We start from the raw sequence: 26,254 nt of genomic DNA, 5'->3' as shown, positions 1-26,254 counted from the left end.
AATGCAACAAGAGCCGTGATTGGATTACCAATCTATATCATCTCACTGTAACCCGTTTATGGTAGGCCATCTCTTTGACTCTCAAAGAGACATATTAATATAATGGAGTCCAGGAGATAATGCACGAGTATATCATGAACAAATGAGCTCCAATTTATTACCCGTATTTTTCGTCATATGACAGAAGAGATCATGAGCTTCTTTAGTTTAAACAAATTGCGCAGAAATATATGTTTATATAAATAAATGTAGAGTTTGATGTGCAACTGAGAGTCGAATCCTCTGTAGACAGCCACAGAGTTTGTTCTCTACATGGCAGAAAACGGAGGCAAAAAAAAAAAAAAAAAAGGTTAGTACAGCCATAGGTCAACTTGCTGCATAGCAACTGGCTGCTACAGTCAGCAAGCTGACCTCCGAAAACACAAAGAACATGTTGGTCTCAGAGCATGCTGCTGTAGTGCTGACAGCTTCACACAGCGGTGCTTCGAAAGCCTTGTACACTGCGAGGCTTAATTACAGCGACATCTGAATATCCAAGACATGCTGCTGATGTTAATGATTAAAAAAATTTAAAATAAAAAAACAGGGGGGGGGGGGGGGGTTCTACAGCAAAAAAAAATTTGGGCTGCCCTCCCACAGAGAGGTTAGAGATTAAGGTTAGATAAACAACTTTGTGAAGACTTTAAAGTAAACTTCTACTGTTGTACCAAATCAGACTCATATTACAAGTTCAGGTGATTGAATTCATATTCTCATATGCAGCAGTAGCTTGGATTACAGTACTGATGACAGTAAACACAGAACCACATCTTTCTGAACTTTGGGTGTACACATACCAGACTTTGGGCAGGTGAGGTGACAGAAAAGAGTCACAGAGATAAAGAGGACTGCCCATCAGCAGGACTCCTCGTGCTCCAGTTTGATAACAGCGGTGAAGGGAAAATAAGGACATATCTAAGGACCATGAAAATGAGGAGGCACTCGCTGCTCGTAGCTCTGCAGGGTGGCTACAGTACATGCTAATGCTTACAGTAAGCAGGAGACCTGTAGTTGGTGACACTGAACAGTGTGCACATGCATACACACAAATACACACAGTGGAAGGAAGGAGGGCATGAGCTGTCTGCAGGGGGGTTTGTGCAGCAAACCACTCCATACTGTAACTCCGGGTCCTTCAGTGTTACAGGGAGCACAGGAATGAGTCCAACCTACTGCAACAGATCTCTAAGTGTCAAGTTTTAGCCATCCTCCCTTTTCATCTTTTGTAGCGCATCTTTAAATTTACCGAACGGAAAGACATGATCGTGACAATTCCGGTGTGTTTTGCTACATCTGGATATCCCTCTTTCACATCTGCTAAAATAAACATTGATTGCTGCCCATCAGCTGCTATTGACGCAGACTCTTACTTTTGACGGTGAGGTACATGGACTTGCTGACATCAGCTCCCACGTCGTTGCTGACCTTACACAGGTAGAAGCCGCTGTCATCCTCCAATACATGTTTGATCAGCAGCGAACCGTTGCTCAGCAGCTGGATGCGAGAGCCGCTGTTCAGGAGGATGGGCTGAAACTGGGGGACGCCGGCACCTGGGGAAAGAAGGGAGAGAAACGACAAAAGGAAGAGTGAGAGACAGAGCCACGGTGCATTTAAATAACGAGGGGAAAAAACATTAAGATATAATATCCGACTGTTTGTAAAGTTCACATATACATACAAATTTATACAGTTTGTATGTGGAAATACACAAAATGCCTAAATGTATGTCAAATTCAGTGGAGAAAATATGCAAACAAGATGACCTCTAGTTTACCAGTGTGGTCTGTGTGTGTGTGCATTCATTTAGACATGTCTCTGTGTTTGCTGATCTGATAACAAAGCCTGTCAGTTTTACAGAGGATTGGAAACATGTTTCTTTAAAACCAAACCTAAATCCTTAAACCACCAAACAGCTGCTGAGCTGAGTGAAGTGGACCAAGCTGATTCAGTCACAAGAGGCATAATGCCCATGTTTAACAAGACAGCAGATTGGTGCAGGGGAACAACGGGCCTAGCATGGCTGCTGGCCTTCAGTTGGCCAGCGAGAAGTTTGTTTCCTGCAGCTAGACAAGGATTTTTTCTGACTCTTCATTCCCCTATATCAGCTCTCCGGGTTTATTCTTTGCATTTTTTGCTGGTTGAATTAGGATCCGGGAGAACGTGTACACACACACACACACACACACACACACACAGATGGCCTTAAAACACATTTTGATGTGATCTAAGCCGAGGACAGACTCTTCCTAAAGGCATGGATTGGTCCGGTTTGAGAGCAAGCAGAGGAACACTTTGCATATATCTACCCACATTTCTCACAAGTCCAGTAAGAATGACATTTGAAGTCCATCACAGAAGCACTGTTAAAATGATTCAACTCCGCGTCTTTGACATCTTCTTGCTTGCTGCCTGCATGTAATTAATATCTGTCTTTGTTAATAGAAAATGAATTAATGTCTCTTTTCCTATTGTTATATAACTCTGCAATGGCTGCAGGAAATGTCACTGACACTGAATTGTAAGTCTACCGTCTTCCGATCCGTCTTCTCTTATCGTAATGAAAGCACTGTATTCCACCATGCTCATGTAGTATTAAACACGTGTGAACTGAGGCAGACGTTGCAATAGCTCGTGTTCAAGTTAGCGTGTAGAGATTAGGCCATTTAGTGAGCTGTGGGTTTTTGCTTTTTAATTAAAATGCAGTCAAGTGGCAGTGGCAAGCAAAGGGTCAAGTGGTGACTTTGTTCGTGCTCCCCTGGCTCGAAGAGGGAGGGCGAGAGAGCAAAATGTGTTCTTCCTTGAATTATGGATCTTGCATATCCAAACAGTGCGAGTCGTTATGCTAATAGCAGATGACCTTTACTTACTGTTCCATATCTCCCAGAGACACTCATCTGGCTCTAAGCTACTTCTGTTGCAGTAAAAGCATGCCAGATAGTCATTCTCCAGACAAACTGCACTCTGGTTTACAACAAATGAAATGATGGTTTCCACAGACACTTATCCTGGATACATATTTTCCAAGGGGGCGTCCACTGCCATTCTACTAACATGCCAAAAGGAAACACGGAAGATATGAAGTAAGTATATGTGACCAACGTGAAAAAACAAACAAAAAAAACAAAACACAAGGCCAAGTCACAGTCTGGCAAAGCGAACCATCTGGTGTTTTCCTCTGGATTGGAAAAGCTTGTTTCAGGGACTACAAGTTAGTTGACACACAGCTAAGCCTGTTCTCTCCATACTGATCAGGAATGGCCAGACAGTGCTCATTAGGCATGAGCCCTGCATGACACACACACACACACACACACACACACGCACGCACGCACGCACGCACGCACGCACGCACGCACGCACGCACGCACGCACGCACGCACGCACGCACGCACGCACGCACGCACGCACACAAATCGCATCAAAGGGTAAAGCGAAACAAACAAACAAACAAAAACAACAAAAAAAGCACAAATCAGATTCTTTCATTCCTTTGATCATGGGGCATAGTACACGTACACACACACACACGCAACACTCCTGATTGGTTGTTGTCCTTCTGTTGCTGAAGCTTTCATCCCTGGTTATATGGATGATGAAGCAAACACCTGGGGCCCCTCTTCATCTGCCCCTGCTCAAGTGGCTGAACTCACCTGCTGCCTTCCTGCCTGTCTGTCTGCTCTGCTCTGTCTGACTCCATATATCTGTCTTTTTGTGCGTTTTTTTTTTTTTTTGTTTTGGGTTTTTTTTTTTTTTTATATTATTGTCTGTCTTGCTCTAATGATGCAGCTGTAAACCCTGTAAGCCCCCAGCCAGTGTTTTCATTGCAGATGGCTGCATTTGTGCATGTGTGTGTGTGTGTGTGTGTGTGTGTGTACGCATTCACACAAACTGTAAGTGCTGGCTGTGGATAAAGCAAATAGAAGTCATTCACCTTAAAAACAATTCTACTGCCATATTAGCACTTGCCTTCAAACACAGCTGCTTTACGATACACAACCTAAGGTGTGGCCCAGCTAGCTGCGCACAATGCTGTACTGTCGGAGGCAAAATGATCTCTGCGTCTCTGTCGAACCCTAAAGACAGTTAAGTGATTGCAGTTTGTTGAGGTTTGCTGAGGTTAACTACAGCAAATAATCGTTGGCATGCTACATACAGAAAACGGTTGTTTCCAGCTTCATCCTGGTCACTGTTCTCTTATTTTGTGAGCTTGAACTGAAAAATGGGATTTGTTTTTAATTTATGATCAAGCTTCACTATTGCTTCTGGCAGCTCCACTTGAGGCAGGTAAGACACTTTCTGCTTATTTTACCTTTGGAGTGCTCCCATACAATGGTGGGCGGTGGGTAGCCTTCAGCGGAGCAGTTGAGAGTCACAGTTTTCCCATAGATCCCATCCTGATCTTCAGGCTGAACCACAAATTGAGGGGGGACTGTACCGAGACACAAACATGGACACAAGTGACATGCATGAAATCGAGTGGCTTATGTGGAGCACCAGCATGCAGTCAAGGACTAATTTGAGGAAGACATTTGAGATTGATTAAAATGAAAGTCAGTTGACATAATATGGATTGTATTCATCTACTCAACAGGTGCTGACATCCAGTCTGTTCCTCTCCGCTTACTCACCTCTAACGATGAGCTGACTCTGGTGCTCCACTGCGGCAGCCTCGTTGCGGGCGATGCAAGTGTAGTTGCCGTTGTGGTCGGGTGTCAGGTTGGAGATTCGCAGTGAGCTGGTGAAGTCGATGTTGTCCACTGTCACGCCAAGGCTGGCTGGGATTGGCCGTCCATCTTTCTGCCATGTGATGTCCAGTGGCCGGTCACCCGACATGACCACACAGGGGATGAAGACACGCTGACCGATGGTGAAACGCTGGAACTCGAATGGTTGGATGTAAGGAGGGACTAGAGACGTAAGCGGAAAAAAAGACAGAGAAACAAGGATTAAGTGTGATTTCAGTCTTGAGTTTCAAAGACCATCTTAATTCCCTGGATTTTGTGATGGGTGCTGTGTCCTTTTTTCAGACTACTCCTACAATCTAACCATCTCCTTTTAAAGAGGTCACTGAAGGAATATAGAATACCTGAATAGAGAAGAATTCTGCAATAAGTCCCCATCATTCTCAGACGGGAACATTTTGTTCTGTCTAAAAAGAAGATGCAAGTTTGCACAAACGCTGAGAAATAACTTTGAGAAAAAAGAAATAAATCTGACAGAACCTGAACACTTTCCGTCTGCCAATCAATGGTCATCTATTAATCTCACAATCTAAATATTTCCAGAACTGACATTCAATTTCAATCAAATTTAATCCATTTATCTAAAATCCTAATTGCAACAAGAGCTCGTACCCAGAAAAAAAAAAACAAGTGTTCAAAATCTACGTAGCTGCATAATACAATCACACAGTTTTACAATAAGATGTATTCAAATTGCCTGCGCTGTAGTCTCTGGGAAATCTCCAGTCATCACACAAGTCATCTGTAGTTGAGTGTCCAGTGAGTTCAAATAACTGTGAAATAAGCAGCACTTTAGCAGCTTATTTAATTCACAACAAAGTGGAGATAATGGACTCCAGGGATCCCCAAAGACACTTCCGCATTTTAAGCATGAGCAGGGTAAATTAACAAATGCACTCACTCACCATAGCACCACTGGGAAGTGTTGCTTTATATCATCTCTCTTTTCGTTCTCACTCTCTCTCACCCTCTACTTCCCTCGCTCCATGGAAAGGGTAATACAGTGACAACAATCTAACATACTGCACGGAGGCAGGGAAATGGGACATAATGGGGAAGCTCTTTTTGGTATTACCTATTACAGGCTGCAAGATCTCAATTGAGATCAGTCACTCAGCTCTTTAATATCACTGATGCAGTCATCGTAAACTACGCTGATGTACTGAGGAATATCAGGTAGATTAATTTAGTCTGGTGAGATCTATTTATACGCACATCTATCTTTCTGTGTGTGAGCGCGTGTATTTCATCTGACTAATTATGGGCTTTTCCAGCGGGGCCATGTTGAGATACACATGCAGGCAGGGGGTGCATCAGAATGAGCTTTGCATTTCCCGGTTTAAAGTTTCTGTCAAATTGAGCTTAATTATAACACAGAATATAGAAACCACTGAGTTTTCTTCATCAACAAATAACAGAAAGACAAAATTGGGACAGCATATCGAGAAATATGCTTATTTGCTCTCACGAGAAACATTCAATGAAAAGATTAGCGTAAGTCTCTGTTAGCTTAGCATAAAGACTGCAAACACAATGAGACACCCAGCATACATATATATATATATATATATATGTATATATATAAAAAGGTAATGGCAGTTGGGTGTTGCTTTTGCATCTGTTGAAAAGACAAACAAACTTGCAATTACTTCTTTGAGTCACTGATTTATAATGAGCAATGTAGCAATGAAATTTGATGCAAAGAATATGTAAACTAATATATGTGTCTGTCTCAAGCTGTGAACTAGAATAAACAATGGAAAAAAACTTTAAATGTAACAATAAGTTTAAATATTCATCTTCAGCAGTACATGAAAAAAAAAAAGAAAAAAAAAATTATTTCCAGCAAGTTTTTAAAGATTGTGCTCAAAATGCAATGGGTTAGGGTTAGATTTTGCAGAACACTCAGTCCAAACACATTAATGGGATTTACCTCTCACACGAACATGGACACTCTGAGAGTCCATCTTGTTGGGTTGCACCATCACCTTACAGTTATACTCGCCAGCGTCCACCTGCTGAACATTGCTCAGCTTCAGTGTGCCGTTGTTCTCAAAGGCTCGCTGTCGGTGGTTAAATGGGAGCAGGGCCGAGTTTTTGTACCATTTTATGGAGTAGTAAGGGTAGCCAATCACGCGGCAGTGAACAAAGGCATCCCGTCCAGCAATGGCTGTGATGTTTTTCATTGGACGAATGCTGGCGCGGCCTAAAAAGTGGCAGAGAATAAGAGAGGAGACTTATACAAAGACGTGTCACGGATGGTGGCGTTGACATAAAATCACAAGTGTGATTTGTGGAGTGGAATTATTCTATTTGTGTTGTTCTTGTAAATGAAATGGCACAATTTAGACTCATGACTTGACAAATATTATCAGCTCTTGGGAAACAGAGAACATTTCTCTCTTTTATCTCTCAACTTCACATATAGTATCTGCAAATATTAGTGAATCTGCTGCTTTAGGCTTTTGTGGTTTGTTTAACCAGATCTTCAGCTTAATTCTGAGTAGAGATTAAAGTTTGCAAACCACCTGAAGGAAAACAGTGTTTAAATGACACTGACACTCATAACTCAGCTGTAGCTGCTCACCCACTTAACTGTTGCACATCCTGCGTCTCATAAAATTGAAACAGGGTAATCACTTTAACATCTGATCGTGAAGAGCTGAATTGGCTGCTTGAGTAAATAAACGCAGATCCAGACACCCATGAACACACATACACAAGCAAACCACAGATACATTTACTCATGCAACGAAAAGAAAAATATTTTTCTTCTGGCTGTTTACAAACCAGCCCATTTTGGAACCAGAGATCCAGATATGCTTGTGTGCAGCAAACCAGGATAATTCATTTGGGCTAAAAATACAGGCACGTAGGAGAGGCGCAGTAGTAATTTGGAAAGAAAATGACGAAGCTGCAAAATCATACGAAGACCAGCGAAAGAGAAAATAATATATAAAATCGAACAGAAAAAAATCGAGGTCAAATCTATAACTGGAAAACAGCCTCGACAGAAATGTAAATGTTATTAAAAATAAAAACAAAACAAAAAACAACCCAATAACCAGCGCTCTTGTTCTGCCGATGCCAGACAGCTAACTGGGCAGAGAGACAGACAGACAGACACACGCGCACACACACACACACACACACACAGAAAGACAAGTATGTGTATTGTTGTTCTTGGAGGAGCTGATTTGACAAGCACCTCTTACGTTTATTCGAGCCTGGTGGTACACGACCCCGGCCGAGTTGCTGCATGTGCACCGGTACACCCCACCGTCCGTCACCTGGGTGTGCGTCACGTTCAGCTGGCTGACCACGTGGCCCTCGTGGGTTTCGTAGTGGCCCAGGTGATGATGGCTGTCTTTGATGACGGGGTCGTCGTCCAGCGACCAGGTGCACCTGGGGGGCGGCGTGCCCTTGACGTTGCAGACCAGGAAGACGGGCTCGTTTGGGTTCACCACCTTCTCGCTGAAGGAGGACAAGATCTTTGGAGTACCATCTGTATTGGAGGAGAAGGCAGAACATGGTAGGGGACAGAAACACAGTGGTGAATGAATTAAAATGAGACCGCATGGTGCAGGTGATCATCGGCCTAAGGACCAATTTTATTTTAATTTTATTTCCATGGCAGTCTTTCGTGTACTTGCTGTTGTTGCTTCCAACAGGATTTGTGAGTGCACTCTTTGCTCTCCGCTGTGTACTTTTCTCTTTTCCGGGATAATAATTACTCTAAGTATAAAACCAGTCAAGTAAATTAAAGGTTATGTGTTTTTTCAAGACTTCACCATTTTGTAGTTTATGTTTAATTTTTGACACTTTGCCAGAGCCACTATGTAGAAATGAAATGTAGATTTCATAATGAACTGAGATTCAGGAGCTTTCCTCACAGACGCAGAGGCCGGTTGGCTTTTGAAATGTCTGTGTCTGCCTGCTGCTTCTGCTGCTGCTCTCTGATAATCTAGGTCTGCTCCACATGATTATAGATTATCAATATCTTCTTTTTACAGCTCCCTGGCCACAGGAGACAGTTGCCTGAGCAACGCTGCCAAGGTAAGCCATTGCAATGCAAGAGTGTGTGTGCATGTGTTATGTGTTTGTGAAGTCTGGGATGATCATACTAATGGCAGACTAGAGCTGAGAGCCACAGCAGGATGCCATTAACACCTAAACCCAGTATTGATCTTCAAGGCCTGAGCCCGTCTGTGCTAACTCATTGATTATGCATAAGACAGCTACCACGGCGTAGCTTCTGGTCAGCATATGTGTGCGTGCTCCACCCTGCCAATGACATGGACACATTTTACCTTCAAGGATGACTTGTACAAAGTCCTGCGCAGACATCTTGCCCTTCCTGGCGAAGCACTGGTAGGCTCCACCGTCACTCTTCGACATTCCCTCCATGATGAGGTTCTCCCGGTTGAGCCCAGTAAAACGAACATTGTTTCCAGGGTAGATTATCTCTCCGTTGCGGTACCACGACAGCTCATACTCGTCCGAGCCACTCACGCTACAGGACAGAGACACCTTGCTACCCACGCTGCCTTTCACCTTCCGAGGGCTGACCACTGCCTTCAAGGGCTCTAAGTAATGTATAAAAAAATTGCAAAAATAAGAGAAACGCACTTTAATAAGGACTTCTCAGTGAGACAGAGAGGATAATACAGAGGACGGAAGACAGAAAAAGGAAACCTAGACTGGGTCTGACCCGATCTGACATCTGAGGTAAGGTAAGGTGAAGACTTACGTTTGACGTACAAGCGCCCCATGACCTCAGCATTGCCATAACTGTTCCAAACTTCACAAACATACGTCCCGGAGTCACTGGGCTGTGTGCTCTCTATCAGCAGCCCCGTGACAGTCTGGCGGAAACGGCTGTCTGGCTCCAAAGGGCTGTTGTCCTTAAGCCAGCGGTATTTGGGCGTTGGGTAGCCTGAAGCTTTGCAGGGCAGCTCCACCCGATGATTAATCATCACCTCACGGTGGTCAAACCCATCCAAGATGCCTGGCTCAGCATTGGTGGGGTCTGTAAGGAGCAGAGGATTTAGTGTTAATTAGTGGCAAGTGTTGCCAGGAGCTTGATAGTATAATCCAATATTGATTCTTGAGGTCAAGATTCAGTTCTATAAACTATATATTTTCTTATGTGAGGCAGAGCAGAGAAAAACAGACTGAGCTCCTTGAATTTCAGACAGGATTTTATTGTGAAAAAAGAAAATGTAAAAAGATACTACAACTTAATTCTTGTCTGTCAGTCAGCCAGTTATGTATGCACCATTTGGCTCATGTTTGAATGTTCAGTCAGTACAGAAGAAGCGATGCTTTCTGCAGATAGACTGATTCCAGTTCGAAGGCAATACTGACCTGACACAATGAGACGTGCGCTGTTGCTCTGGCGCGTCTCGCCCGTGTAGCGGTGGCGCGTGGTGCAGCGATAGTTATTCAGCCCATCCTCAGGCAGGACGTCCAGAATATACAAGGCTCCCGTGGATGTGATGAGATATCTTTGTCCTGAAGCAGATGACAAGAACAAGTGGAAACACATGAAAGGCCAGACTTGTGCAGTTATGTGAATATCAGAACTATTTCTCCAGTATAAAGAATTTATTCACTGCAGCACAACTGAAAGAAGGATTTCTTTGTCAGGTGCTGCTGAAAAATCTCAAGTTTCAAAGAAAAAAAACAAACAAAAAAAACTTTTCTAAGTTATTTCCTATTTCTACATGAGATTACTGAATTCTCTGGAGCAAAATGAATAAGTAATCATTTTTCTAATGTGAATAAGCAACAATAGAAGATATTTCAAAGAAAGAAAGATATGTACCACAGTTAACTCACAAATACTAGTTGGCTCAGTAAAATCTGTGCCACATAATGGGACACATAGTCCATATCTATAAATTTCAAAAATCAAATCTTTGACCTCCAACAGTTCGTGTTGTCTCTAACTTATTGCTATTGTGGAAACCACACTGGCGGCGATGTCTGGAATACAAAAGCCAATCTCTCTTTGGCTGTCACAGCCCGTTCTGTATGTACAGTAATATTATGTTAATTCTGCAGATCAAACCAGGCTGAGTGGGCTTGTCAACATCCATAAGGAATGAAACCTTCCTCTCTGCCATCACATGAATGCCCACATTCCCATGGGAGCAGATTGATGTCAAAACTGATCGAAAAAGCAATTTACAGGAGACTGTCTTCACTGTGCAGTGGTGGGCATGCTGAATCAGAGGCAGCAAAGGAAGCCTTTGAGACCGAAGGCTCTGGGGAATATCGACGGGGTCAAGAAGAAAAACAATGTACACCCCCGTTATGGGGTTAAGGAAAATACCGACACACATATTAGAGGTGGGGACGTTAAAAAGTGTTCATCGCCTCAGCATCTCTCCCTTCTGATTTTGTCATACGCCGTTCGTGTAAATAGAAAGCGTGAAAATATTCACAGCAAAAATATTTATATGTCATAACATCACACGACAAATATTTTCCTCCTTTTAAATTACCTGCTTGCTAATCTAATAAAAGAAGGTGTCTTGGCTGTGACATTATAGTTTGTAAGGTGCCATGTTTCATTAGAGATTATTTCCTGGAAGGGGTTTCTACTTCTTCTTGCGGGCGAGCTTGTATATGTGTGCCATTTGACTGACAGTCAAGAGAATGGAACATAATGTGTGTATTAATGTGAAGACTTGGCACTAAGTAATAACAATGATGAGGGAAACTAAGACAAAAACAAATTAAGGCCATGTACTTCTTGTGATAGAACATCAAGCTTGGGAAATACACGTGCGTTAAGATGTTTTGCAAATTATACAGTACCAGCGCGAATGACAGAAAGTGGCTTGTTATGAAGAATCTAACTTCTCTGGCCGTTTATGGGTCCTGGGTGACTGATTATGGTTACATTTTCACATTATTTTTGGACTGCTTAGATTAGCAAAAAAAAAAATGTAATTAAATAAAAAATTGCACTGTATATTTGATTTTGATTGCAGCCCATGTCTGAAGGCAGTCATATCAGCGATTTATCCAAAAGTAGAGCGAACTGGGGCTGAGTGGGAGCTGCTAAACCAGATTAGCGGTGGGTAATTCATTTAAGTTGAATCAGGGAAGCTGTGGGGTTTGCTGTGATTTTTCTCTAAAACGGAGTATAAAGCATGTATAGTATGTTTTAGTTTGTTGTTGTTGTTGTTGTTTTTTTTTTTAAATATATATATGATAAAAAACAGTTGGTGGTCTGCCAAATGAATGCAAGAATTAGCCAAAATCTGAAACGAATTTCACATATTTCTGTAAATTTCAAGTAGATTGGTGCAGTTTTAATATTCACTGCTGTGGGTGAGAAAGGCCTTCCAAATAGATGTTTTAAAATCCTGTCTAAAAAAAAATGCATGGGTCAGGGTTTCTCCTTTCTATGTAGGTTAACAAATCAGACGCCACGTTCCTTCGGTGACATAACATTATCCCCTATAGACCCGAGAGAAAAGAGCAGTTTGTCACAATATAATTGTGCTGTTGTCTCCACATTTGATGTTGTTGGGCTACAAGCAGAGATGTTTTAATGGTTACACAATCCAAAGCTATTAGTGTAAAACCTACTAACCCAGATATAATATGTTACACTATGATTAAAATCTGCATGTTTTAATATTCCATTTGAGACCAATTTCAATGAAAGACGCAAAGCATTTTTTAATATGCTTACATTTTATACATGCAGAGAAAAATCAACCTTGTGGGGTGAACAAAAGTGGGAGGGGGGGGGGCATACATTAAGAAAAAAATTGCACTGCTATTGTAGGCATTGACCTAGATAGGACCGACAACAGATTCCACGGATTTGATGTCCTGAAGGGGTTTCACTGGTTTACATACAGGGCTGTTAGATGGGCAACCAGCAAGTGGAATCCATAAAGAGAGGGAGGGAGGAAGGGTGTGACTGCGTGTAAGATTATGTGTGTGTGTGGGGATGCCGGCAGCCATGCATGCATGTCAGTATGCGAGACGATTGGTGGGAGGAAATCCTCTCAGAGGTTGAGGAGGCCAGATGAAAAAAAGAAGAAGAAGAAAAAACAAAACAAACCCCAATGTTTTCGCCTTTTAGCTCAATTTCCACAGAGGAGTTTATTTTTTTAATTTAATTTCAGCCCTTGCATGGCTTTGCATTTCGGCATAATTCGGTAATAAATGCTTCTTTGTATTAACCTGTTTTTTGCTACTGGTCACATGTGGCTTTTTTTGATCACTATAAAAAAAGAGAGAGACTGGGAATATTTCAGCAATAAATAACAATGTGAAGAAGGTGAAATCCCTGGAGACGACATATTACCACACTGCAACAAAAACAAAATTCAGACATCTCCTCAGAAGCTGTCCACTCCACACACTCACACTGCCTTGTTCCCTTTTTTCTCTCCTCCCATCTGGCTTCTCCATTTTGATTCTGTACTGGTCCTCTGAAATCTCACTGTGGAATCCATCTTGAGTGAGACAAAATGGTATTTCACTCCAGCCGCTGTGAGATGCTGCAATTTTCTCTTCAAGCACCTCTATGCTCCTGCAATGCCTTTTAAGACGTCAGAGCTCAGTTATTGTGTTATGACAGACTGAAGAACAGGCAGAGGGGACGTTCCAGTGGGGAGGGGATACAAAATGAGAGCTATTGTGTTGAAATGTATTGTCTTGTGTTTCTTCTTTGCCCACCGCTTGCCTTTAATTTCCCTGCGTTGTCTTTAACTCGCTCAGTACATCAGCATTTATGAGTAATTCCTTTGCACAAAATCAGTATGTCAAGGAAGAAATTATTAGCGATGTCCTCTTAAGCATTGGCTTCCATTCATCCAGCCACTGCTACTGTAAAGTGAAAAAGTGCTTCACTCCACCAAAAACACTTTATCTAATCATCCCCACTTTGAAGGAGACAGAATCTAATACGAACAGCAGGCTCTCACTCTCAGCAGCCTAAATAAGCCTTGACGTACAGATGAGCTAGTGTCACAGCATCCTTGCTGCAAGCAGACGCTCCGCGGCTCTGTGTGATTTAAATGAGAGCCGAGCTGGTCACATCTTAGCTGACAATCTGCAACTCAGTATCTAGGATGAATTAGTGAGAAACTGCTACTGGGTTTATTCAAATGGAGAATGCAAAATCATTTTTTTGTTCGTTTTTTTTTTTTTTTTTTTTTTCTCCCCCCCTGCCTGAAAAAGAGAATTTATGTCTTATCGATGTCGTATATACAAAAACGAATGAAATCACAGAAGCTCATTGGTTCCAGTGGTCAAAAACTGCACACGATACCTTAAATTTTCTGGGAATTCTGTCAAACGTGTCCACACAATCTCAAATGTATATTCTGTCTGCGTACAAAGAATATAACTCATTTCAGATTATAACGTGACTGTAAATAACTCGACACCAATTAACAATATTACACTAATGACATGATACATGATGCGGTGGTGTACATGAGCTGTTCCGGTTCAAAGTACATAGACTAATCTTTTCTGTGAAGGGTGAGTCGGTGAGTGAGGAGGGTGGGACTGGCTCTCAGTACACCGTGAGTCATACATTGAGGAGGGACCCACTTCTAGTCGGGTCAGCAGAGATGGAACGATGATAAATGGTCTTATGAATGTTCTACGCCTGCGTGCTAACTTCTCCGGTCCACTTCGACTCTCCTGAGTCACTTCAGACGTTATATTAAAATTAAAAACAGATAGCTGTCTATCATGGGCTTTCTGAACACTGTACCTGTGCAAAAATGCAGCACTTATCCAATTATTTTACAGTTCAAATATTACTTTAAATGGACTTGGTGTGCTGCTAACCTGGATAGACAGCCTCTTTACAGCTCCATCGTTTTTCTCAATTAATTCGAAAGTGATGGACTCTCGCACTACTACGGTTTTATCTTTCCACAGACCATGATACACCACTACAGGAACATTAGAGAGGAAACGCTGCACTCACTGCTGCGGTGGTAATATCAGAGGAGTGAATGTTGAATTCTCAAACTAATTTTCTGTCTGCTCAGAGTCGGGGGTACGTTGCATCGCGAAACAGGGCACGGGGGGCCAGACATCAGATCACAGCTTTAATCTGAGCTGATTGAGGTCAGATTGCAGGACTGAACTCTCCAACGCAGAGCTCCTCAGGGCTCCGTGGCTACATGCAGAGAAACTGAAATGAGTACCAGGACTACTCTGCAGATCCAACAACCCCCCCCAAAAAAAACCAACGCCAATAAATAAATAAATGAACTACGTTTAATCTATCAGACTGTCTGGATGTTTAGATTAGTATTTACTTAAAATTGAAAAAGTGTTATATCAAAATGCTGTAACCACCATGTTAGTGCACATAGCAGACCAGCAGGTGACTGCAGACACTCTGGCTCTCTCCAGGAGCCGTTTAATTAACACAATGACTCTGAAATCAATAAAAGACATGCTAATGGTCAAAGTACTGCAACACTCTTTACATCAGTGGACAACTGTGATGCCACAGCACAGTCAAGGAAGGGCAACATGACACAAAAGTGAAACCTGATGAGCTAGTAACAGTACTTTTGGTGAAATGACAAGGGACTGGGAATTAAAGTCAAACCTCAATGACATGTTTTCTTGTTATAGTGACTTGCAATAACAAGCTTCCTCTCTGTGCCGGCGCTCAGTTAATCAGCGGGTAATTTAGAGCACCAGTTAGTCAGGTTACTATGTATTTCTTGGCTTGAAGCTGTAATTTATTGGAGTCTTCCCTTGTCAGGTACCTCCAACCAGGAGAACCAAGTCTTTCACATGACTGCCCAATGAAAACTGTGATTTGGTGCTTTTACACATTGGGGTGTGTCATTTTATACCAAATTAAATATGTTAATTCATACATTTTTGAGACGCTTTTTCTTTTTTCTTTTCCCACCTTTGGACACAGTAAATCTAGTTTAAGGGTTTGTGTTAAGCTCAGCTAAGAGCAAAATACGATATTTACATGTCGATAATCCCAAATCTGTGATCATCTCTGGGAAAGGTTTCTAGCAGTTTAAAGTGAAGGAAAGGACCTGGCTTCGTCTTAAGCTAACGTCAATCCCAAATTTCTACACATCCCGCAGATACAATAGGTCGCAACTTCCAACGATTCTGGGGCTGTACAATATGGGGCAAACTCCCACCGGGGCAAATGAAAAGGCAGCTAGGCTAATGCTATTGAAATCAGGACAAGTCTTCAGCACGTGTAAAAGTCACCTATAAAAATCTCTTTCTCTCAATGCACCTGCTGTGTGAATAGATTTTGGAGATACAAGTAAATGACAGAGCTGCCATTGAAGCCCCAGTGAAGAAGGCATCCTTGGTTCAGTGAAAGTTTTGGCATCAGAGCTGGAATGCTAAGAGATCCTCTGTCTCTTATTCAGCCTCAAAAACCTCTGTGTTCCTGTTTGGCTCATTCTACTTCCTCTCCTGCTTCTTTTCTCTCCCCACTGCTTGGTCTCCCCTTTTCTCCCCCCCGCTCTGCCTCTCCCTCTGTGTCCTGAATGCTAAAATAGTGTTTTGCTGTGTCGGTACACCGCAATGAAATCCTGCAGTCTCAAACGCCCACCTCCAGTAAACACCTACATTTACCTGGACGCTGACCTATCCTGACCCCAAAGCTATATTTCAAGACTGATGCTGCGGACACATGAGACAGCTTTTGAAAGGACCAAGAATACACAATAACAGACTGCTTTTAGTAGATTTCTGTATGACGACCGATAGACCGGAGGTTGCACGCCTGATTAGGGATCACAGACGACATGATTTGTGAAGTCCAACTGGACACATCAAATTCTTGTGCAAACTCTCAGATGGTTGACAGTTTAACGGGTGAACAACAAAACTAGAGGAAGGAGTAAACAAACATGGTCGCCAATCTCTCGCCCTCTCTATTTGCCACCATTGTTTTGATATTCCTACGACTTCCTGTTGTCTTCTGATGCTGCTTCCTGCCTCTTTTTCATTGGCTGAAGGCACTTGGGTCAATAATCAGTCGACATTACCTGACTGGGTCTGTTCCTCTCACACACTGTCGTCCACTACTGCAGACGAGTTCAGACTTTGGGAATGATGGGTAAAATCTGGCAAAAAAAATCTTGTCGTGTGTAGTCAGCTTTAGTTGCATAATCTAAAAAAAATCCTCAAGATATTAAAATTACTGCTGTTCATATAATAGATTAATTCAAGGAATGCTGAGAAAGAAGTGTGAAATGAATCTTACTGCAAAAGAAATCAAAAGGGAAACCGAAATAAAAAAAATATGGCGTGACAATAAAATTCATCATCGTAAAATGTTAACTAAAGGGCGCATTGTATGTAAAGATATGTTGACACTTTTATGTTTTAGTAGAAATGTGAGATATGTGATTGTTGCCATTGGGGGCTGTTTGTATCAAAAACAGAAAGAAAGAAAGAGTGTTGTATCACTGTATATTTAAACACCCCCCAAATTTCTGTTCAGTTACCGAATGTGTAAAAACAACTGGAGTATCGACAGCAAGTATGAATTTAGGCCTAATGGTTTGTATTGTCTTTGCTTCACATCACTCCCTGATGTTACAGCTACAACAAATCACCATTCAGAGCCACGAGCCTCTTCCATTTCATGTGTTGAAATAATGCTTAAACGCCATCCAGCTCAGTCTTACAAAAATGTGTTTCTTTCTTTATTTTTCCCCGAACGTATTTCCAAAAAAGAAACGGTTATATAAAAGAGGGCAGGAGGAGTGAAATGCAGGGACTGCAGTGGATGCAGCAGTGTTACACCGCCGTTGTTTTAAAAATGTATTTTCTTTCAACATAAATAATTGATACATTGTAATCCATGCAAAAAATGTCCAACTGCCATGTGATGAACAATTCATATTTAATAAACAACCGAACAAGCGAAAGATGCCATTTTAATAAATCATGGGGACCCCACAATAAGACTATTTGCTATCTCTGGTCAGATTTCTCCACTCTTTACTGATGCTGTGGCAGGAGGATCACATTATCGTACACAATAGAATGAAAGAATGATTAACAGAAATAAACAATTTAGAAGGACTTTCTAAAAAAGGATCCAGTTGGTGAGAGAGGTTTCATTTTCTTAGTTATTTCAATTAGAAGTTGAATTAACATATTTGGGGATGTTGAAAAATGTTTTTATGTAAAATTATTAGTAAATAAATACACATTGAGGTGTAACAAATTGGATGTTATTGCTATAACTGTGTCATAATGTGGAACATCTTCTCAAGCCTTTTAAATATAGTTTTGTTAATACTGCCACACACCACTGAAGACTGAAATTTGGGAAAAGAGTGTAAAATGAGGAATTATACTTATAGATGATAGCCCTGCAACGCACGCTGCCAATAACAACACCAGACTGAACATGGCGTCCACGGCCACAGGCTACACAGACGTTTTCTATTGTTTCGGGGATATAAACAAGATTACACTTTAATGGCGCAGCTAATAGCGAAGCAACGCTACACCTGTGTGAATAGGAGGTTAAAGTCACGACAGGAGAGCAGCCCCCTACGAAGATACATGGACAGAGGATTAATTTTACATTAGTGTACAGTAGCTTGCTGAGCTTTGCTGCAAGCATGCCCTTGCACACACACACACACACACACATCGCAAAACTGCTGAAAAGGAGAGTCAGGTCTCTGAGGTTAAAGAGTCTGGGGGTCGTTGATGTCTGTGATGCGGTTAGCGATCCGGCAATCTCTGCTGAAGCCCAGAGCCATTAAACAGCACGTTGCTATGCAGGTCTGTGCATCGCAGAACATCAAGACAGGGCAGACATCAGACAAGGCATCATAACAACAGCACAAGTTTGAAGTGGTTTCTCAGTCAGGCAGCAGGACAGGCAGTTTGTTGTCTGAGGCGATGGTCCAAAGTCCAAACGAGGTGGGGCTTTTTTTTTTTTTCCCCGGAAAACATGTTTGATCTGCCTCCACATGCTTTTTTCTTATCAAAATGCTTTGAATAACATTTACACCTAAGAATGCACAAGACAGGAAAGAACATTTCATTTAATATCACTGATGATTAAAGCAAGGTTATCTAACACCCAAACGGTTAAGAGAGAAAACAAGTGAGAGAGAAAATTATGAATCATCAAGGTACAATAGAAGGTATTATCTCCACTACCTCCTACAGCTTCAGACACTGGTGGACAATTTAATGTAGATTTTATTTTTATGTATGTTTTCTCATCTCCCAGCAGTTTCATAAATTCCAAATGTGCATGTTTTTCTAATTTAAAGCCATCAATTACTTTTTTTTTTTCCACACCAATTTTAATTGAAAGTGGATAATACTGTGTATGTATAATTATATCTGTTTATGAGATTCGTTGCTGCTGGAGCCTATTTGGGATGTTTGTGGCTATTCAATACAGTACATTGTGAAAAGGAAGACACATACTGTTGGTCAGTAGGCAGACTGAAACAGGCCTGATGAGAAATATTTCAGTTCTGATACTGCGGTGAGGCGTGCTATTTAAAGGGTATGTCCAAGTTAGTCCATTACCATCATTGTTTCTCCGTCGAAAGAAGAAATCTCACGATAAAGATCCCAGCTCATGTTATATTCACTTTTATCCTCCTGCTCCTTGTTTTGTCACCACATGCATTCCTACATTTCCACAGCCGAACTGTGACTAGCAAGCTACCCATTTACTTAGTGCTACTAGATTAGAGCATACTCCAATTTTGAAAATAGCATCTCTCTTACCCATAGCAGGAGAAACTCTTATCAGGTGAGGCACTGCGTGTATGACTCTGTCTGGAAAATAATACTCACAGATGGATAGTAAAATGAGTAATTAAATCTAACTTCTATTTCCATGGTGGAGAGAGGATGTTGGCTTTGGGCTGCTCTGTTGCGTGTGTGTTTGTCTGTGTGTGTGTGTGTGTGTGTGTGTGTGTGCACATGCAACATGTGTAGCAGTCTGCCATCATAACCTAATTATTGCACCAGCTTAACAACAGCAATTAGCACATTTCCATCAGACGACACTAATTTGTGAATTCCATTCCAGCACCATTCAGGACCCAACACACTGAGAAAGAGAGAGACTTAATTCACTGTTGAGCTACTGGCAATGCTAAATCCATATCAACAGAGCTGTGAAAATTGCTTATGGTAATTGCAGTTATTGTAAAACTAGGCTGAAGCTTTTAATGAAATTTCAAGTTTTAATCATTTGTTGTTGGGGTTTTTTTGTTTGTTTGTTTTGTACAGTCCACATTTACTGATTTTTTACTGATTTTACTGACAATGTTTCCCCATCTGACGTCCCAATAAAACTCCTCTGCCCGACAGCTCCCCAAGATAAATGAAATTGTTTTATCAAACAACAATTTCCTCTCGCTCTGGGGGGGGGGATCCTAGTTTGGGTATATATACATCATTAAGTATAAAGCTTTCTAGTCCAGTTTCTGCACGTTCTGCTCATAGATCAATTAAAACAGGTCCAGTGTGAGCAAATACCAACTGGAGCCTGCAAAACACAAACTGTACAACACAACCTTTTAAAACGTGTTCGCAGTTTCTTATCCTCAATATACTTCAATAAGTTACTTCGTCTTGGCATGGCAATCACCCAATATTCTCTGTGACATCTTCACTCTCTTCACAAAGATTGCTGACACAAACAATATTTGCCATTTCGTAAGTAATTACTGCTATTTCAGGCTGTTATATCCATTCATTGCTTCTAATTCCAGTTGAAGTTTTAGTTTAAGAAAGTCTGAACTCTCCTCCGATGACACGCTCCCTCGCTTCACCGCCCCCACTCCCACCCCCCCCCATTTCGCCATCTTCCTCTCTCCGCCTCCCTCCACCCTGTACCCCTCCTTACTTCCTACGCAGAGATGCATGTTGAGTGATAGGCCTGTGGATGAGTCTGGACAGTGCGTCTGAGGCCCTGGTTTTTAATAGGGTTCTGTTCCCAGTAATTATGCTGACACAATTTGATCAGCGCGGGGCTAAGTATCTTCATCTGAGGGAGATCGGGGGGAATTAACGTTGATGTAATAAGTACAATTTGTCACTATTAAGACGGAGGTGTTGACAGGCGCTGGTGTTGTCAGGGCAACTGATGGCGCTCCCTTGCTACAGTATGTATTCTACTGCATCCGGAGAGCAGGGCTGTCAGGCCCCCTCAATAATCGATTCCTTGGGTTGCTCTGCACCGGCGAAAGCACACTAGACTATGACATACGGATATACACATACACAATATAATAAAGATAGACGACACCTGGGTGTGCTGTGGTGTTACACACTGACATGCAAATACTCACTATAGACGCTTAAGGCATATATATATATATATATATATGCCTTCTTGTCATTTGTTGCTGATATGTTTGCTTTTGTTGTATATATATATATATAAAACAAAAGCAAACATATCAGCAACAAGTTTTGTCCAGAAGCTAATGTACATTAGTGCCATGACTCAGAACTGCCACCCACTGAGACGCAGACTAGTGGACACTCACACACCTTAGTTTTACACTGACACAACTGAATCGCTGTCATTATATAAATTCTGCAGAGGTGCAGGGCAACATGGGTATAAAAAAAAAAAAAAAAGAAGAAATAATGCACTAATGACAAAGGACTTCAAGCCACACTCGTTACCGAGGAGACAACTAATGCCAGGATCGTGACCCATAATCCATTTCACTAAGTATTTTTATGAAAGATATCCACATTTACACAAGACGTAGCTTTGCAGAGTAAGCCAGCCTACCTCAGGGAGATCTAAGCTTCTAACCACAATTGTATTTTTAGTGGAGTAATGTTTGCTATACAGTGAGCATTTTAGGACTGTATGAAAGCCTAAGCTGTGTGCTTTAGACCAAAGTGGTCACATTTTTCTCTTAGTTGGATGAGAACCACTGTTGCTCTATTGTTCTCTATCCTTTAGTCCTGGTTGAACACATGGCAAGTGTGTTATTATTTGTGCCCAAATTCTGTCTGAGATGACAAACGTATCGAGCACCAAAGCAATCAGCCAGGGAACAAGAGCAAGTTCTCCTATGTGATGTTTATTTATCCAAATTAAACTAACGGGTAAAACTAAGATCAACAATTGGGTCAACATTGAGCTGATAATTGAGCACTGTCTTCCATATAATGATTATGTGTTCTGGCTTTCATCTCATGGTTACTTCAAATACATGATTCCTTCGTGGAAACCGCCAACGTCAGCAGTAACAAATATATGATCCGAAAATTGTTATCTTTCAATTGAAGTCAAAGTCTAAGTTGTTCATGTGTGCTAACCCTAACGTATAAAATAAATGTGAAAATCAACTAAATATCTCAGCGCATGTCTGACAGTAATTTACTCATTTTGGACTATTGGTGGATGCAGCTCCCCAACATAAACGGCATGCTTTTTGTTCATTAGTATTCCCTCCCTGTAAAGTTTAGAGCCCTCTCTCTCCTTCAGGCTTCACAAAAACATGTCGGTTGAGCCAACCTGTCAGCAAGAAGGGATTCAGTGTGGAGACATCTTGGTCTTTATTCACATACACGCACGCACGCACGCACGCACACACACACACACACACACACACGTCATACCCTGAGAGTCTGCCCCAAGGTACAACAATACCACAATACCATCGATCCGTTCACATACTCTGCTCAAATATCTCCTGTATCAAGCTGTGGGTCAATTGCAGGCAATATACAACACAATTGCCGATGCATTCTTCCATTACTTTCAAATCCATATGAACAAAAGACAATAACGGAAAATAGTTTGAGTCTACAGTGAGTAAGATGCTGTCCTGTGTCAGATAGCTGGTAGGTGGATAAATTATTCGACCCGGTCTCCATAAAACACAAAATCGCTAAACAATATAGAATTTTAAGTTGTGATGGGTTTCCCTTCCTTTACAGCTTCACCACAAAGTGCCTTAAAGTACATTAAGTACAAGAACGGTATATCAATCGATCTATTGACTGTTTCACTGAGAAAAGACATGCTACCGAAAATATTAACAGCATTTGTCCTGAATTAAGATGAGATTGGAGAACACAGTGTTATTGATGTGTGACCTTTCAAAAGCTTTCGGAAAAGGTCAGCATGTAAACAATCAAAGCAAACAAACCCCTCTAAGATGTGCTAATAACAATTATTATGTTACAGATAAATTAATATATTCGTTATATTTATTATAATAGACGTTATAATAGACGAGAATATAGTTTTATCACAATGAATCACAACACTGGTACAAATTATATGTAGTTTGTTTGTTTTTCTTCTTATTTAATTTATAAATCTTCATTGTTGGATGAAATAAAAAGACACAAAAAAATCATTCAGTAACATTCATCTTTTTCAATATCTTGATAAAGATTTGGGGTAAAATCTGGCCTACACTAAATGCCAAGGTCACATAAACGTTACTGCACAGCACCCCACTGACAGATATGGCCTCCAGCAAAATCATCACGTCTACGCTTCAATATTAAGCAACAGATGCAATGAGAAAATCCATTTCACGATGCAGGTCTGTTGTTCTTTATGAGAAATGACTCAATGAAGCATGTAAAAACTTACTCCACATTACAGACTTGCCTCAGGCCCTCATTTGCCCGAGAAAGCAGGTCACTGGGATGCCAGAGGAAGGGGCACACGGGGGGAGCGAGCATTACTTTGTTTGTATGCAGAATTTAATAAAAGTGTTTACAGTGGGAGGGAGACAAGAAAGAAAGCAAGAAAAGAAGACGGAACAGAAAACAGGGGCCGAAGTATCAGAGCTGGAGGTAACAGATGACACGCCATGTTCAGGATTTCACAACAGCAACTCAACTTGTAGCCCGAGGGATATCAGTGTACAACAGGAAGTCTCTATGTCTTGCACAGATAGGCCTACTGTATCCACATAACACACAGAAGGTGGACGGTTTCATGTTTTTCTCTGTTTTCTACCCTACTTCACCGTTTAAACGTCAAAACATGATAGAAATTTTAACTGTTTGTTTCCTAGTTAAAGCAAACAAGGCAACGCACCCAGCTGGCCATATTCCGCCACAGAGACGCTGCAGAACGACCCGGTAAAACATGCCAGGTTTGTACAGAACTGGTTGTTAGATCAAGCCATCGGTGATTGCCACGCAGAAATTGCTCTATGAGTAAATTGTTCTTTCATTCCACTGACAGCTGAGCGAAATTAGCTAATTTCATCAGGGATGCAACAACAGCAATTAACCTTGCTTCTTGAAAATGTTTCATTAAAGATCCGTCCATGTAAGCGGTGCACTTTGAAAAATGGCAAAGTGAAGTTCAGCTCTAAACTCATGTCCACCTTGGCCGCATCTCCTCTTCCTGCCTGCTGTCTCTTCATCAAAAGTTTTCAAGTTTCAAATATTAATGCAGTTTTTGCGCGCTTGTGCATCTCAGTAGATCTTGTGGTTTCCATTTTGTTCACCAAACATGTTCAAAGGCTTCTGCAACTTTAATAATGGAGGCCTTTTCTCTCCGCTATCACACGGACTGACGTTTCCGTGAAAGAGATGCGAATCAAGGCGAAGAAAATCAAAAATCTGCGAGATGCAGGATGTTCAAACTCGTACGTGGGTTTTTGATGGAGAGCAAATCACCCCCCCCCCCCCCACAGTCTGTGATCTCTGGGGTGAGCACAGTCAACTACTGCTGCTTGTGCCCTTTTTCCTTCAAAATCACTCACAAGGATAATTAATGTTGCCCCACTGCTCCTACATATCCTTGATGAGGCCCTGTATTCCTCTGTGAAGGAGGAACAAAAAGTCACTAAAGATTCCTGTCATGTCACGTTGTCATCCGGGGGTGACATAAAAGCCTGTGACGTCTGACATTAAGCAAAGGTCGCATGTAGACTCTTTCCACCGCCGCCATAGCTCTGAGCCTCAAAGGGATACAAACCGTCGTCCCATAACACTGGCGGACAGGGTGGGTGGGGGGTTGGAGTGGGCATACAGGAAGTGATACACTCCATGCAGTGTAGATCTCTTTCTCGATTGGACAGTGCTTTGACATGATCGCCTCTGGCGGCTCAATTCTGGATCTGGACGCTGAGGGCTCACGCTGATGAAAAAATGTTGGGTTGCTTTATTTGACAAGGAGCTTGTTATCATCGCAAATATGCGCTCATTTGGGAACGTGACAAGAGAACGATGGTGTGAATTGCCGAGGATACGGAGTGACAGCACGGACAAGAATTGTGCTACCCGGCTATGGGATCTGATGGGGCATCTGTTAGCTCTTTCTTTGCGACATGTACACGTGCATAAGCGCTAACACACACACACACACACACGCACACACTTGCTTGATATGCTGCGATGTACAATTTTCAATGTCTTGGCAGGCGTTTCTCTGTGCGTGTGTACGTGCGCGCATGCTTAGGGCTCAGTCAGCACTTCCACAGTGTGCTGTCCAGCTGATGTCAGGAGGGCAAGAGCTACTGTACCAGTCATCCACACAGCGCTGTCAAACGCTGGATCTATGCATCCATATGGCTCTTTCAGTCCGCTCTTCAGCTGATATCAGCGCACATTGTTTGCTTCTTTCTCTCTGTCTCCTACATCTCATATACCCCCCTCCTTTTCCACCACCTAGGCCCGTCTCTTATTTTCTTATATACTTGTCATTCTTGCTGTGCCTTCCTCTCCGGCCTCTTGTCATTCTCTCCTTACTTCTTCCCCTTTCCCTCTGTCTCTCTGCATCTGTTTCCATCGCTCGCTCTGTGCATCCCTTCCTCCCTCCTTCCTCTCCTTCTCAAAGCAAACAGAGTCTCTCCTTGTCCACTGTGAAAGGCTCTCTTCTGTCCTCTATCCACTGTTTTGGAGAGTCACTGCAGGGCTGCCGCTCAGTATGCACAGTGGCCACGTGGCCCGACAATGGCTCATTTCAACCTCAATTTCCCCCGAAATGAATGGGAGCCCACCCCGGTGCACGCGGCATGCCTTTTAATTGACCCAAGTTAGATTCAAACCATTAAACCACTGATGTCGACACATCTCTGCCGCGCCCATTGGCCTCTCCCCCACCACCCCATCCTCCCACCCTCATTCTCACACACACAGACGCACACACACACAGACACACTCTTTCCCTCTCTGGCTGCCACAACATAAACGTCTTATCTCTCGGCCCCAACCGAGCACAGACACCATGAATATTCAGCAGCTTCCATCTCCGTTTCGGCAGACAACAGTGAGCGCGTGCACACAATCGCTTCCAAACACACACACACACACACGCGCAGAGGAAAACACACAAACACATATACACACAGACAGAGCTTTTCTCCTGCGCCCACTGTTTTAAAATGAGCATTGTTTACGCTTTGCTGAGTTTAGCTCGTTTGTCTCTTTCCCCTCATTTGCTACAGTATGAGCAGAGTATATCTGAGAGATATTGATCAAAA

The 26,254-nt window shown here is 42.1% G+C and overlaps 1 protein-coding gene across 2 annotated transcripts in view; it reads right to left on the bottom strand.

The window, feature by feature from the left end:
• The window catches only part of dscamb (Down syndrome cell adhesion molecule b), a 103,431-nt gene that overhangs the window by 29,575 nt on the left and 47,602 nt on the right, over positions 1-26,254 (bottom strand). For both annotated transcript variants that reach the window (XM_029516940.1, XM_029516941.1), the window contains 8 exons: positions 10,149-10,295; positions 9,532-9,810; positions 9,092-9,367; positions 7,990-8,286; positions 6,715-6,987; positions 4,668-4,946; positions 4,349-4,468; positions 1,410-1,589 (listed from right to left, as the gene is read on the bottom strand). In XM_029516940.1, coding sequence (XP_029372800.1) covers positions 1,410-1,589; positions 4,349-4,468; positions 4,668-4,946; positions 6,715-6,987; positions 7,990-8,286; positions 9,092-9,367; positions 9,532-9,810; positions 10,149-10,295 — 1,851 coding nt within the window. The remainder of the gene's footprint in view (positions 1-1,409; positions 1,590-4,348; positions 4,469-4,667; positions 4,947-6,714; positions 6,988-7,989; positions 8,287-9,091; positions 9,368-9,531; positions 9,811-10,148; positions 10,296-26,254) is intronic.

This window comes from Echeneis naucrates, chromosome 13 (genome assembly GCF_900963305.1).
Source record: "Echeneis naucrates chromosome 13, fEcheNa1.1, whole genome shotgun sequence".
NCBI lineage: Eukaryota > Metazoa > Chordata > Actinopteri > Carangiformes > Echeneidae > Echeneis > Echeneis naucrates.
Note: the sequence above shows the minus strand (reverse complement) of the source record. Positions and strands in the feature narration are given on the sequence as shown.